Source organism: Ostrinia nubilalis, chromosome 20 (genome assembly GCF_963855985.1).
Source record: "Ostrinia nubilalis chromosome 20, ilOstNubi1.1, whole genome shotgun sequence".
Lineage (NCBI taxonomy): Eukaryota > Metazoa > Arthropoda > Insecta > Lepidoptera > Crambidae > Ostrinia > Ostrinia nubilalis.
Window position 1 is genome coordinate 7456423 of NC_087107.1, and position 16770 is coordinate 7473192.

The 16770-nt window shown below is 36.0% G+C and overlaps 1 protein-coding gene across 1 annotated transcript in view; it reads right to left on the reverse strand.

The window, feature by feature from the left end:
- LOC135081877 (uncharacterized) overlaps positions 1-16770 on the reverse strand; it is a 94690-nt gene that overhangs the window by 20344 nt on the left and 57576 nt on the right. Inside the window, exon 2 of the mRNA XM_063976662.1 lies at positions 1861-2110. Within this exon, the coding sequence (XP_063832732.1) occupies positions 1861-2084 (224 nt within the window). The 5' untranslated portion in view covers positions 2085-2110. The remainder of the gene's footprint in view (positions 1-1860; positions 2111-16770) is intronic.

Consider the following 16770-nt stretch of genomic DNA (forward strand, 5'->3'; position numbering starts at 1 on the left):
GATAAAGAGTTACATTAACCACCCTTTCTAATATCTTTGTAGTTTGCAATAGGTTTATTTTACAGGAGTAGAAACTTATGAAGGTTATGATACATTTTCATCAATAAAATATTGCTCGGGAGTCTACTGCTAACATAGATTGCAAATCTATGGAAGTAAGTACTTTACGTCATAAACGAATATGATGCGTAAAACCAAAGAGTGGGATTCCCATCCAACGTCAGTGTATCCGAATTATTACAACTTAGCTTGCAAGCTACGAGTAGATAGAAATCTATTCTTCGCATTAATAAAGTGTTTATGTATCTCATTCAATATTTACTCTCAGAAAATGTTGTCTCCATAGCCACTGGATATGAAGCCTGGCTTTATGGAGTCTCAGACAGGTGGTCATCATTATTTCGCAGAGGCTAGGCGGCAGAAAAGTGAAATATAATTTATATCACTCTTGTAGTTATGTCTAGTTACACTACAAAACAGTTCAGCAGTTACACAACAAACTGACCTCTATTTACCTTACAAAATATTTTCATAACAACTTCATAAGTTATTACGGGCTATTATCCGATATCCAAGTCCCATCTATCATCTCCTGCGGGTGATGGATTGTCGGCTCCACGCCGAGCTAATTGCTTGTTCAGTTAGTCATTATGATATTGATTGAGATGTTATGGGAGTAGACGGCCGACCGTAATTGTTGAGCCGTTGCAGGTCGCAGATTAATTAAGGTTCAGTTTACTTATAAATGAGCGGTTGGATGGGGATTTGAAGAGTTTACTTGATCAACGCTCATAGTAGAGAAGTTTACTGGACGATTAATAATGCCATCACGATTTTAGACATGAAACGTAAATCACTAGAAATGCTGAACATTTCTACGAGTACCAATTTACGAACATAGATTGAAGATGTTCTTTTGTATTCAATGCAGTCCAGTGGCAGCGTCGCTCGTGTTTTGTTTTTTATTCGAAAATCTGGTTACGGTGGTACCTAGTGGTACCGCCTTTTGTTTTTTGACTACGTGAGGCATAGTCTTTTGTTTTCAACCGACTTCAAAAAAGGAGGAGGTTCTCAATTCGACCCGTATGTTTTTTTTCTATGTTTGTTACGCGATAACTCCGCCAATTATAAACCGATTTGAACAAATCTTTTTTCGGCGTATAGGTAATACCTCAAGAATGGTCCCATTTAAATTTAATAATAGAAAAACAACCCCCAAGGGTGGAAAATTGGGGATGAACTTTTTTATACGCAATATCTCCGCCGATTATAAATCAATTTGAACGATTATTTTTTTGTTGAATAGGTATTATCAAAAGGGTGGTTTCATGCGAATTTGAAGAAAATATTTCACCCCCAAGGGTAGAAAATTGGGAATGAACTTTTTTATACGCAATATTTTTAATTTTTAGTTTTTTTTTGTGTTCGCGCATTTGAAGTCGGTTTTATTTTAAAAAAAAAGTTAATTATTCTACGTGCATTCCTGTCAAAAGTGTTCAAGGACACTTTCTTGCTGGCGCGTGATAGGCGTCGCTCGCGGCGACTTCTCTAGGGGCAGTTTGAGCTTCTTCTTCGATTTGTCTAGCGATCGTTGTGTTTTGTTTTTTGTTCGAAATAAATGTTACCTTACCTGTCAAAAGGGTCCTTAGAGCTCTCGCTGGCATGTGATAAGCGATACTCGCGGCCCGTCTTCGCTAGGCGACTTCTCTGGGGGCAATTTAAGCTCCTTTTCTGGGGGTAGCTTGAGCTCCTTCTCCGACTTGCTACTGGAGTAGGAGCTCTTATCGTCGCTGTCCCGCTTCGATTGTGTTTTGATGATTATGCTGGGATACCAGCATAGACGATAGTCTTTTGTCTTACCTGTCAAAAGTGTCCTTGGAGCTCTCGCTGGCGCGTGATAGGCGTCGCTCCCGGCGCCCGTCCTCACTTGGCGACTTCTCTGGGGGCAGTTTGAGCTCCTTTTCTGGGGGTAGCTTGAGCTCCTTCTCCGACTTGCTGCTGGAGCGAGAGCTCTTGTCGTCGCTGTCCCTCTTCGGCCTCACTGGCGACAAGCTGCCGGGCTTGTCATGTTTCTTCACCTCCATACTGCGCGCGTCATCGTCGAGCTCTTCTGGAACAAGAGATGCCATTTATAAATAAAATTGGCAAACAAAATGGTCACCTATAGACTGATTTTGGTTGACGAGGTAGTAGCTGATCTAATAAAACGAAAAAAAAAAAAAGATTTGTAAGTCATTTTCTTTCTTAACATAGGTAGGGGAGACCGAGGAGAGTTGTAACAGAGGAGGGTTGAGACATTGACGATTTTTTGGAACTTATTAACTACTAGCGAGCTCGTAACAGTGCGCGCTTTTTAGTTCAAGTCTTGAGCTAAAAAATACATACTACAATATGCTAAAGCTATCTGTCTAGAGTAGGTAATTAAAAAATCGTTATGCATTTCTCCCATCTAACCTTAATAAATTTTTCAAGACACATTCCATAAAAAGTACTAGTTCCAAAGAGTAGTACACAAACTACTCACAAGGGCCCAATGAAGGCTAAGTGCAGATAAAAGCCCAGCATAACAAAACAAGATGCATTTTACATTCCAATTTAACCTAACGTGCCTTAATCAAGCTGTCGAAGTGCTGCTACAGTCCGTATGTCAAGCTTAAATTTTCATTTCAAATTAGTCCGTTTCTTTCTGCGGTATTCGTTTTAATAAAATAACACCGCGGTGGACCGTGCCTTGCATTATTGATAGTTTGGTTACAACGCAGAAAGGTGGAGTAAAGACCATGTAACATAATAAATATGTATACTCATAACAAATAAGGTATTTCTCGTCCTACAGAGCTGCTTTAAAGGCTTAAACAAAGAATGTAACGAAGAATTTTAAAGTGATGACTTGGTAACAGCTTAAGTAGGTAAATCCTTATTGATTCAGGAATAAATTAGCCTAGACATTCATCTAAAACTCTCAGTGGTTGCCAGTTAGAATCTCTTGAGCTTTAAAACATAAATAAATTTTTTAAGCATGTTCTCGTCTTCAAATGGGCAGACACTGATTGTACTGTTACAAAGATAAAGTTTACTGTTTTGTTATTCTTGATATTTACATATTTATTCCATTAGAAATAAACGTTAAAGTGTTATAATCTACTGTTTTCTGACTCGATTGTGGTTAGGTCGAGGGGCAAGCGGATCAAGGGACTTGGACGCGATGTTGTCTGCTCTTCATAAAACGGGTTCGGCCACGGAAAAACAACCTCTACAATTTAAACCCTCGGAAATAACACTCAAAATCGAAAAGAGAACCGCAAAAAAACCGTATGCCAATGGGAATAGGGATTAAAACTGTCAGCTTACTTTTCCACGAGGTTTTCGGCATTTGAGTCGACTGAATTTCTGTTGTCTGTTAACACTTTTTTCATTTCAAAACAACGGTTCTCTTAAAGCTAGGGATTAAAGTGGGGCAAGTTAAACTGATTACGGAGATGCAGTTATTGTTTCATTATGCTTTGTGGTTCAAAGGTAAACTAACTAACTCAGGTACAGACGTCAGCAGCTTGAGATATCATACTTTTATTGCAAAATCGCACCTATTTAAAGTACATTAGATTCCACGCCACGTTTAATGTAGGTGCCGTCGTTTGTACTTTGTTCTGCAGTTGCCGTTCGTCATAAAGAAGTTTATTAGTCATAAAGATGATGCAATTAAGGTAAATCGTAGGTACCTAATTATTTTATTCATTTTGTTATAAGTTATTTATCTCTTAGATGCATTTGAACTGTTTAATGGAAATCATTAAGATTTATCTGTCGCAAAATTCTTTAATCTATGTTACAGTAAAAAACGAGTACATGTTACAGTCAAATGTGATTAATGATCATAGGCATCGGACCAACCGGAAAACCACTTTTGCAGTCATAAGTGGTTTTGACCGGTTATGAGTTATGATGACTGTAACATCTACAACATCTACTCGTTTTTTTTTGTACATTAGTATTTAATGCACAAGCAAATCGCGGTGACGTTGTGGAAGTACGTTTTTACGTTTTCAAAACGATTGAAAAACTCAATGCTAGGTACTCGTAAATCCAATATTAGCAAATTGGTTCTGCCAGAGCAGATATTCGAGTACCCTCAGCCTGAGGGGTTCGTAGAGACGCTGACTTTCTCGGAACTAGTCTAAATAGCTTTTAAATAAATGACCGTTAACTCGTTTCTTCGAAGTCAAATCCATCTACTAAACTAAAGACTTGTGAGAATGTCAAAAAACATAGAATTGGAATAACGAAAGGAAATACTAATGTTAACGCGAAATTATTTAAATTATTGTCGATTTGCCGTAGAATCAAACTAGTATAGGTACTTAGGGGGCGTCCATAAATTACGTGAGACAATTTTGGCCACTTTTCAACCCCCCCGCCCCCCTTGGTGAGATTTGGTGAGATTTTGCCTGACCCCCTCCCCCACCCCCCTAATCTCACGTGATATTTAATAAAATGCCTATTTTGCCATGTCTATGCTTCGAGTCTATTAGATTTATATGAAAAAATCAGTAACCCAGTGTCGTGCCACGCGCAGTGCAGGGTTCCGTAGCTTCCAGTCGTTTAGTAAGACAAGCAATTGCTTACGGAACCCTACACTGCGCGTGGCACGACACGCACTTGGCCAATTTTTTACGCAATAGCGATGCCGATGACGTTTTTTTTTAAATTTCGAATTTTCTTAATTTCGACATTTATTCTGCATCTTTAGTGTTCACAAATGCTGATGGAAGCATTTTTAGTTTAATTTGATTAGACGGTTTAGAATAAATTGTCATTATCATCATAAAAAAAATCATTTTTTTTACTTCAATAACCCAGTTTTCTGGCAATTTTACTCTATTTCTTGTAGGAAAAATTACGTGATATTTTCCGAAACCCCCCCTCTCCCCCACGTGAGATTTTGTGAGGTTTTCGTTGACCCCCTCCCCCCCCTAAAAGTCTCACGTAATTTATGGACGCCCCCTTATGTTGAGACAAGTATCAGTGCTCTAATAATTAACTTTTAAAAAAAATAAAACCGACTTCAAATGCGTGAACACAAAAAAAAAACTAAAAATTAAAAATATTGCGTATAAAAAAGTTCATCCCCAATTTTCCACCCTTGGGGGTGAAATATTTTCTTCAAATTCGCATGAAACCACCCTTTTGATAATACCTATTCAACAAAAAAATAATCAGTCAAATTGATTTATAATCGGCGGAGATATTGCGTATAAAAAAGTTCATCCCCAATTTTCCACCCTTGGGGGTTGTTTTTTCTATTATTAAATTTAAATGGGACCACCCTTGAGGTATTACCTATACGCCGAAAAAGATTTGTTCAAATCGGTTCATAATTGGCGGAGTTATCGCGTAACAAACATAGAAAAAAAAAAAAAAACATACGGGTCGAATTGAGAACCTCCTCCTTTTTTGAAGTCGGTTGAAAAGGGCCTACATTAATAGAATTAGAATTTGAGTAGACTCGTGTTTGGGAAAATCTATAATAATATGTAAAGACAGACGCTTTATAACACTCGTGTATATATTTTCTCGAGACAAATTAACGCGTACTGTTAAGTATCTTACGACTCAGTAAATAAATCCCAATATACGGTGTATTTGACTCTAAAATTGTATTATTGGTTTTGAAGGGTTCACAACCGTTATCCGTTACAATCCTTAGAAAATTTAATTAATACATAACCATTGTCGAGGCTGTTATTTGCGAGTTTACCTTCACTAGGTCTTGGTTACTGTAATTACTATGGGGTACCTATCCATAAGTTATTGGTTAGTATTGGCTTCACTAACCCATCTGGCCAGGGTATGTAGGCCTCTGGTACATTAGAGAAGGTCGTTCTCCTGCAGTGGAAACTAATATTCTGACGATGGAAGTTATTGTTATATTTCACCGAGAGTATAGTTTGACTCTCGGTCAAGGTGTATATATTTTTGTGGGTTGGATAGACCAAATTTAGAATGACTGTCGCGTATCTGGATCACATTTCTAAATTGGCTCAGCTGGGACTAAGAAAAGTCAGAAAAATAATACAACAATGAAATAACATATTCACTATCACTGTAGAATTGTAGATAATGGCAATTTAACTTGTTTACTTATTTCAGTTAATTATAAGTTTTTGAAATATTTTAGTAGTAAATTAGTACCTACATGTACAGTCGCGGAATGAAAAGGTTCGTCACCTTAGCGTCGGTTTTCGCTTGCACTAGGTACTGTAAGAGTCAAACCTGCCAACATAACAGTGCAAGAAACAGTGCTGCTAACATTTAAATAAATATGACGTTTGCTGACGAATAAGGTTTTGCTTTTTTATTTTTCTATCCCATCAGTGCAATTTTTATTTAAAAGAAATAATAATGGCAGGTTGAACCAACAAGAAGGTTTTAGTTTATCAATCATAATAATCTTCTTGACAAGATAAATCGTCAAACAACTTTGATCTGAATAATTTTGAACTTTACTGATGAACAGTTAAAGATTATTTTCTCTAATTCGAGATTATTCTGTAACATAGTTTCAAAAGGTAATATGTGCTCGCGATTCGTTGAAGGAATCAATTTGAAAACTGACGAACCTTTTCATTCCTTGACTGTACATGTGATCAGAAAGAAAGTTAACAGTTGGATAATAGAATTAAACATGATATAAATAATAAATATGGGTTTTACGTTAATTTTACTGAGTTTTGATGAAACCATCGCGTGGCGTTCACGTGCTATCATACTCAGCTAAATAAGCAACTCTACTGTAAACTTGATACAATTAATTCTACACCATAACTTGGATATGATTATGGTTCAAATTGGCACGGTTATAGGCACATCGATCGCTCAACATTCAGTATTTAGGCTGATTGTGTCCCCTGGGCCACGCGGACACGGGCAGGTAATTTGATGAATCACGAACCGTGTTATGTATGAAATAATGATGACGAAGTTTGAATGTTAGCTTTCTTGAAAGTTGTATTGATCATCAAGTAATTAAACAAACTTCAAGCAAGTAAAAAAATTCGTCCTCTAAAAGATATTGAAATAGACAAGAATAAATGTAAACATACTACCTATTACCTTTATGAACAGAACTAGCGGCCGCCCGCGACTTCGTACGCGTGGATCCCGTTTTACCCCTTAGGGGTGGAGTTTCGTAAAATCCTTTTCTAGCGGATGCCTACGTCATAACATCTACCTGCATGCCAAATTTCAGCCCGATCCGTCCAGTAGTTTGGGCTGTGCGTTGATAGATCACTATGTCAGTCAGTCAGTCAGTCACCTTTGAGTTTTATAAATATACAGGGTGGAAACGATAAGTGATCTTACTCGATTATTTCTAAACTATACAAGATATCCAAAAATTGGTTATTGATCCTGAAAGTGCTTCACGAGCTCTATCCAACGGTACTAATAATAGGTTACAAAATAAACTAGATCTATCTGAAAATTCAATGTTTCCAGTCTCCATACATTTAGTAAAATCACATAATATTAAAAACTATACAAGATATCCAAAAACTGGTTACTGATCCTGAAAGTGCTTCACGAGCTCTATCCAACGGTACCAATAATAAGTTATAAAATAAACTGGATCTATCCGAAAATTCAATGTTTCCAGCTTCCATACATTTACTACTGCCACAGTCATGGCACTCATGTCTTGATAATATTATAGAAAGTAAAGCCTAAAACCAATGTTTTCCATGAATAATATTAAATAAGAATTCAATTTACGAGTTAATTTTAAGTGTTTATTATTTAAAATAAAAAAAAATAACACTTCTAATATTGTGTGGCTAGCATAGTGGCATACATTTAGTATGGAGGCAGAAAACATTGAATTTTCGGATAGATCCAGTTAATTCTGTAACCTATTACTAATATCGTTTGAAAGTGCTCGTGAAGCACTTTCAGGATCAATAATCAGTTTGTCAATATCTTCTGTAGTTTAGAAATAATCGAATGAGATCACTTATCGTTTCCACCCTGTAGATGTAACTCCTTTAGGGCTTGTATCTCTGATCCAAATCCCGAATTTTAGACACACCTAATCTTACTTGAAAGGATCACGTTCTTTTGCAGAATGATTGAAATGTATGTCTACGTTGATACTTATGTATTACTAGTAAATACGTAATGCTTGTTGACTAGATCAGCCTCTGACCCCTTTCTAAAAGTAGGTACATAGCATTATTAGCATTATTTAACACTTGGGCATCGATGCCGAGTATATCGACCATTGACGTGAACAGTCGACTTTTCTATTCAGTACCTTATTGGAAAACCAAACTCCACAATTGAATGGTTGACACCATTAAATTAACCATAAAATATGACTAGTACCTTTGAAACGTAATGTACCGTATAAAGGTAGATCCATTATGACCTCTTTACCATTTAAAGTCTTTGAGAACTACGTTGACAGCTCGTAAATAGTTAATTAAGAATTAACTGATGGTGTAGGTAAACTAGGACCCTTTTAAATTTAGTTACCCTAGCTTTTCATAATTATTTATAAATGGATTGGGATTAAAATAATGGTTTACTTCAAGTAGTATTATATCTGTGCTTCAAGTGTAGATAAAACTAGCTCTTTAATTATTTTTTTTAAGTTTAAAAAGGTGGACCTCATAAAGATAACAGGAAGGCGCTGGATGCAGGCCGCCACCAACAGGTCATTGTGGAAATCATTGGGGGACGCCTAAGTTCAGCAGTGGACGTCCTATGGCTGAAATGATGATGATGATGATGAAAAAGTTTAATAGCATCTAAATTATTTAAAAGCCATAACTGCCATGATTGGTTGACACGAGTCACCTAAACCAATTTCAGTACGCAGTAAAAAATTATGTGCCATTTATTTTTAATGGCAAGCTCAAACGAGCGTTGATAAAAATTTACAGTTTGTCGTATTTTTAACTACTGTGATAACGATGATATATTACTGTCTCATCAAGTCAGCTTGTATCTTAGGAGGAAAAAAGGCCATGATGATTCTACAGGTTATCGTAGTTTTTCTAGAGGTAACTGTTACCAATGACCAATAAATAACGCCATTCAACTAGGTATCTATTTCTTTAAAAGACATTTCACGTCTTGAAAACTAACTCAGAATGAAGTAGGATAGAATGAAAAGCACTTATCTTTTTTAATAAGTTAGCGACATGCAGTCGAAGTCCTTGTTGCTATACAAATCTATGAGAGAGTCAAGTTTCGACAGCTCAAAAAAGTATTTCAATTGACTATGTCGTCCACTGCTCTATTGATAAATTGGATCTCTCACTTTCATCTAAAGGCTTTTATAAAATGCTATCAAAGTACTGGCCAAGTAAAAGCGACTCCGAGAAAGTTTCTTCTTAAGTTATTGATACTCGACCGCGGCTTGGTATTGACCCCACTTTCAGAAGTGGCGAGTTCGAGGTGGCAATCTGTGAAGCTAAGTTTAAGTCAAGTTTGAGTTTGTATGAATAGCTTTTATGTTGCTTAAAACTGATGGTTAAATCAAAGAATTGTATCTTCTATTTCGATAAGCTAGCTGATAACCTACTTATAGGTAAAAACTGGATTTATAATTGGCCCAGTGACATGATGACAAATGGTGGCATAATAGTTACATTGAAAAATGCATACTTACTATAAAAGCAACTCACGAAACTTCCTGGATAAAAACTACGACAAAGTTTACAAATTATAATATATTGTTATCACGTAGGTATCAATAAAACATAGTGTTTTCATATTATTTACCGTACTTATGCCCATAAAAAAAGGAAAATCTCTATAATGTAAGGTAAAATGTAAGAAATATTATCGAGTTAGAAAAGGGAAATAAATACCTAAAGTTATCAATTTCATCGTGTTTCAATCTGATCTAATTTATTTTTTGTTTGAAAATATATTTTTATATCAAATAAAAATGTTACCGGCATTTTTAAGGTGGTTTAGATATCCAATTATCGTACTTTATTCTGTTTGTTCGTGCGACCAATCCAAATCAGAAGCTTTTTCCCTCTTCCCACTTTCCCACAAACGGTTGAAAAAGGTCGAATATTTTCAGCGATTAAATCGAGGTTGTTTTCCTTGTTACTAATCTTTTGAGTTTTTTTTTATAAATCTTTTAAAAGTCCTAAATTCCAAGGGATTTGTCGAACTTATTGAATACTATTGGCTTTGGTATTTAATTAATAAATAATTAGATTAGAAAGAAAAAATTGTACACAATGTCATTTGTAGATTACCGTGTACAGAATCTAAAGCAGCTAGTTGATATTCTATAAGCAAGAACAATTTAAAAGTTAATTAAACAATATTATTATGTAAACTAGTGCCCTACTTGTTGTTATGGTTGTCTTTGTTTACATAAAAGTGTTTATTAAATGAAATAAACTCCTGTAATAGCTTATGTAAATGAAAGTAATATCTGCAAGCGTTTAGCGATAAAGCTAAGGACACACTGTAAAACCTTTTTCATACGTAATTTATCCTTTTTGCAAAGTATCAAAGATTTGAATTTGAATTTGAATTTGAATCAAAATCTGCATTCATCATCATCATTATTTTAGTCTCAAGTGCTGAAGGACTTTCACCAGGCGCAGGCTCGGTAAGTTGGGAAGGTCTGATACTCACATATTTTAATGTTTTAGTGTTAGTTTGCTGTAATGACATTATAATTATGTCTTTTGAATAATTAAAACTTCCGCCCTTCTACCATTCCATGGTAAGTTATTATGAGGAGCATGAGCATCATTATCATTTCAGTTACAACGTCCACTGCTGAACCCAACAACAATAATTTCCAGATAGGGCAGTTAAAATCGACTTCCATCCAGTGCCTAGCCCTTCAAGACCCGCGAATCGAGACAATGGATAAATCAATTGTTACGCAGTCATATGCAACCGCTTGGGGATTGAGGGGCTCTATACCTACTTTCAAATAATTTGTAGCACTATTTCTCTCAAGTGTGAGTACAGCTCAAGTCATACTACGGAATGGGCTTTTTAAAGTACTCATTTGCCGCGACCTCTATAACCGTATAGGTGAACTTTCATTACTCGTATTGCTATGGAGTGTGGCTGAGAGGATTCTTAATTAAACTTAGAACTTACCACAGGAATAGGTATTATATATAGAAGCTTAATTTGTCATTTAATAAAGAAGATAAAAAGACGTATCTAATCCAATCCCATTTCGAATATTTTTATAAGAAATTAATTTAAATAAACAATTCTCATAAGTGATGACTATGGACTAATGACATAGCTGTTGTGTTATCGTCATTGACTCATCAAATAATCTGTCATAAAAAACCCACCAGAGAGGAAAAAGCCCTCACTCTAGACTAAGAACAAAGTTACAATACTAGTAGCACGGTATCTACCTTACTCTATTTTTATTTGGTTTGGCTCTATAAAATACATTCCAAGAATATTGCGCAGTTTACAAAGGTGTGAACAGAGTTGAAATATCTTCCGGCATCGATGTAGGTCACCCGGAGGCCATCCAACATTAATGCACATTGTCGTTATGATTCCCAACTTTACGGCGATCTTCTATCTAAACCCTTAAAATTTTATCTGCAATACCAGTTTTACTATTTGAAGAAGATTAAAAAACCATTTACTGGGGCGGAAAAACCTGTCGTCTTTATATTGCAGCGATAAAACTCCTGGTGCGGATGAAATCGAAGTTTACTTTTGCCAAGTTTTATTCTCAAGACACCTTTAGAATCTATTAGCAGATACCTTATTACTACACTACTACTTACAGATATAATTATTGTAGTAGTTTTTGTTACAAAAAAAAACTTATCAGTACACGTCACTACTACAACCAGAGCCAAACGGACTTCGTGAAATAGAATATCTGTACAGGACACATTTTTCAGGATGGGTGTAAAAAATATGGAAATAGGACAGGTGACACATAGAAGAAGCAAGAATATTTAGGCAGTAAATAATTTGGTGATTTTACTTAGTCAATAACATCAAACAGCTTTGTGACGCCCGGTTTCTGAAAGAATTACAACTTGAACGTGCTCATTTTCTACTCAAGGATGAATTTAAAATGAAAAGTTCTTACTTGATTAAAAGCAAGCTAAAAATCTCAATTAAGAAATCGGGCCTTAGTTTGACTACGTTTTATCTTTGACTTATAAATTCGATAAGGCATTAGAAATATCGAGGGGTACATTAGCAGTCTTAACGACTTTGAAACTTCTGTCGAAGATTTCCAAGGGCGGAACAATTTCAAAGACCCTTTAATTTTTACCTGATTTATGATCCAAGGTAATTATTACATTTAAAACGAGAGTTCAGACGATTTTAGACATTCATGGCACTACCGCTAGAGGGCACTTTGGTACTTTACGATTTAAAAGCTCCATTTCGTGGAAAACGAACGTGACAATTCAATCAACCTATTTTTAGAGACGTTATTTGAAGAAACGAAGACTAGTAAATGCGAACGCTTTGTCCAACAATTGAATTGTACGAGTATACCTACGTAATTAGAAATCTTTGAATGTTTGAAACTGAAAGGAAGAAAGAAGAAATAAAGAATAATAATTGCAAAGTTGCTGTTATGTAACGTGTAAAGTCATTTAAAAATCTTTAATTAATTTTTCGGTCTTAGGATCGTTTGTCAGATTACTCGTATAAGCCGTCATTAGCAGCGCTCTTTGAAAAACATCAATCTTTTAAACTGCGATCTCCAACCCGCCTGCCAAGCATGGAGACTATGGCAAAACCCTCCACTATAGTGGAGGAGGCTCATAGTCCAGCAGTGGACTGTAAAGGGCTGTTGATGATGATGATGATGAGGTGTCTTTGCTATAAACAGACAGCAAACCGATAGTAGGTTGTTCTAGGCTCTTAGTCTGTTCCAATTACCTACTGAATCATCAGTTTTCAACATTCTAAGTATTCCCCAGACTACGTACACATACAAAGGGCACTAGAAACTCAGAAAGATATTAATTTAGGTTAGCAGAATCTTAGACAATAAGGTGGTGACAATGCCTTCAGAAAGAACAATGAACTCGATTCCTATTCATATTGATTAGCGTGAAATCTTGGCTATTAATTAGTCTACGGCATTCCATTGTTAGGATTCCAGCTTGGTTAGATTGCATTAATATCCCAAATGACCTGTTTCTGACATGGATGTCACAAAACACATTTTGGAGTATGTCCATTCTAATAAAGTGTCAGTGGAAATTTGGGTTCATGTACCATTATAAGCTACTGCGTCAGTTGTTAGGCAGTAGGGGTAAGGAGCAAATTGAACAGATAAATCATTTTGTTAGAGAAATTTAACCACTTGTGTACTTATGGTTTGTGTTTTAAGGCTAGTTTCAGCTCAGGCTTATAAAAAGCACAAAATATAGCCTAAAAAGAAAGCAGGCATTTCAAATTTTAGAAAACGTTGAACATGATATTGTCCGAAATAGAACGTAGAGCCGTTAGTCCGATTCAGTCATGTCAAATGCCTTTGGCGGCTTAGTCTAACTAGTCCCAAACTAACAGATATTGCCATAAAAAAATTGAATAAGAAGACGCATAACTAGAGTTGTAACCACATTTGCAAAAACTCACACTAGATCTCCTTCACACTAGTTACTTATCCAGCGCACGCGTTCGATGGACGTATGCGCAGCGCAAAAACGCGTCGACAAACGCTAAATGTGATAGATGGAGCCCTTGGAAGAAGAAGAAGTTTAGCTGTTCTCCCACAGGCTGTGCCATAGGCTTGCCAGTTTAATTAAGTTGGAAACACTGGCGTGTTGGGTAATTATCCGCCAGCAGCCGGCGATTAGTAATGAGCCGATGTGTGGCTAACAAGCGCTGGAGCTACCGCGCTCTAATGTTCGATGGAGAGATGTTTAGCATAAACTAATGATCCTTTATTGACTGACTTGCGCACTCGTTAGTTATTTATTATTAAGTAAAAATAGTTTATTAGTAGCGCAGGATCGTTAATTGTGGAAAACCTTGGGGGAGGCCTCTGTCCAGCAGTGGACGTCATTTGGCTGAAACGAACAAACGAACGAAAAATAGTTTATTCCAGAACTTTGGATCTGCATTGTACCTACTCGTAGTTGCTTCCATTTTGCAGTGTGTAATGCGTTTTCAAAATGTTTTTTAAATGTAAGTATTATATTCTAGCTATTTCCCACAGCTTTGCCCGTGGGAATTCAGTTGGTCTTAGATATATCGTTGCTTAGCCTATGTTATTCTGATTTACTTATAACGATTCTAATAATATTGTAAAGTTTCATTAAAATCTGTTTAGTATTTTTTTTTTGCGAAAAAGGGTAACAAACATCCATCTTATTTATAGTAGTAGAATTGTACAAATAGGATGGGAAGAAGGAAGGATTATTTTGAATTATGCGCGTACACAATGCAATGATGTATTGCTAATATCTATTATGGTTAATAAACAGACTGATCAGCATATAACCAGCAATTAATTATGACTCGAGATCAATGATGGATGCCTTTGTAGTCTACTTGGCAACTAATTTGCACGGCAGACTAACTAAAACACGTGCATGTTGCGGACTACCGCAATATTGCAGTAGCCTAGTGTTAGGTACTATAGTGTTATAGGCTACTGCAATATGCACTGGCAGAGTATGTACAGATTGATCCAAGTAGGTGCTATGTTATGTATGGATAAATATACCAAGAAATATGGACACCATCACTAATAAACAACTAAACTTAAACTCGACTACATTTATAAGATATACTCGTATTTACATGTCACTTATTGATGAGCTTAACTAGCTTAGCTAAGTAGCTAAATGACCTAACGGTTTTATCCACGTGAATTTCGATAAAATAATAGACTGTGCCTTATTTTGATTGTATGTACAACGTTGAATAGTTTTCCAAAATCTTTCTCGTAGTTTTTGTGTGAAAGAGTAACAAACATCAATCCATCCACAAAAAACTGGCACGCTTTTTAATTTTAGTACAGACTCTGTATTTTTACATCTTTATTTTAGTTTTTTTCGAAACGGCAATGTGCTTTGACAGTGTTTACATTTTTTTTTGAAACGGCAACACCAGCAACGTAGCAACACAGTGAATCCATGCAATTTGATCCGGACAAGGTTGACAGTCAACAACATTGCCCGGGGCAAACATGGCTTGAGCGCAGGTAAATGGATTAATCTGTCAAACGAGTTCATCTTTTATGAATGCACTCTTGGATAGTGCTGTCCATGATGAAAGTGTGATCTATCGATAAACTACCGATCAACGATACATGTATGATAAAAATACATATTATTATTATACCAAGCAATTATGTATTTTGCTATGAATAAATATTTTTAATTTGAATTTGAATTTTGAATGATGAGTTCGTAAATGTTTACATAACGTTGTAAAATTTTTACAAATAAATCAGTCTTTTCGATATACTTCAAAATCATCATTTCATCCACAGGATGACTGCGCCTTCCTATCTATCATCTATCGATGGGGGCCAGTGCGCCACATTTTCAGCTACCCATTTCAGTTTTTTCTGAAACTGTACTTCAATAAAGATATCATCAGTCGATTGATAGTAAGTAGTTCAATGCAGGTTCTCATAAAGCAATTAATATCAGAGATCGATCTATCGATAGTCAAACTGTATATTTGCACAACTCTACTCGCGGTGGAAGCGGTTATTAATAGTAAGTTGCAGTCTTTCAGTGAAGTTATTTGCTGAAAATAATATATTATAAGGTTTGTTTGTGAATCTCTCTGTGAATTTTCACATAATTTGTCAGTTTGTCACAAACGAAATATTCTCTTGATGTCAATGAAATAATAGTAAATGCCTAATTCTAATATAGATCGATAAACAAATTAAATAGGTATTTGTTTGTAAATTACTGTTGTTACTAAATTACGCCTACTTGTTTCATAAAATTACCAATATATTTGATAGACAAAGATACCTAATAAAAGTACTTATCCACTGCGATAAAGATCAAGTTTAATGATGAAACTTTAAACATTTGCAAATCGTCTTATGCTTCCATTGTTTATGAACCTTAAATAATTTGGCAGGTCTAATTAACAAGAAAAAGCAAAACAGCGGAAAAGTGAAAGTTAGCGAACATTCGCCTGTCCCTGTTAGCAGGTCAGCCTTTGAGTTGCTCGTGAATTCGCTCCAAAGGCTTTTATGCTCGCTTTTATGATATTCAAAGTTTGCACCAGCCTTAATTGTGGCATATTATTAAATTAATAAGTTTGTTACTCTGTTGTAATATTTGGCTAGTTGGTTTAGTAAAATGTTATTACAATATGACCCAAAATCTAATCGTGCTTCGTGCTCTTATTCATCATCATCATTTCACCCACAGGACGGCCACTGCTGAACATAGGTCTCCCCCAATAACTTCCACATCGCCCGGTTGGTAGCGGCCAGCATCCAGCGCCTTCTCTTTGAAAGTGTCAGCAGTGGATCTGGACGTCCTGGTAGCTGCAATGATGATGACGATGATGATGGTTTCTCCCTACTGACTCTCATCCCTTATTATCACCCACTAGTTTTTTACATAAAAAGGTAGTCTTTCTCGCTGGTCCAATAAGCCCTGTTAATCTCCCCGCCAAAGAGTTATGCTAAGATCTTATGATGGAGTGGCAACACTCCAATATCTCAATACACATAAAATGTTTGTTATTCAAATTTTTCCCAACGCCTCCTGTCTCCAGGGACGCCACGGATATTGAACA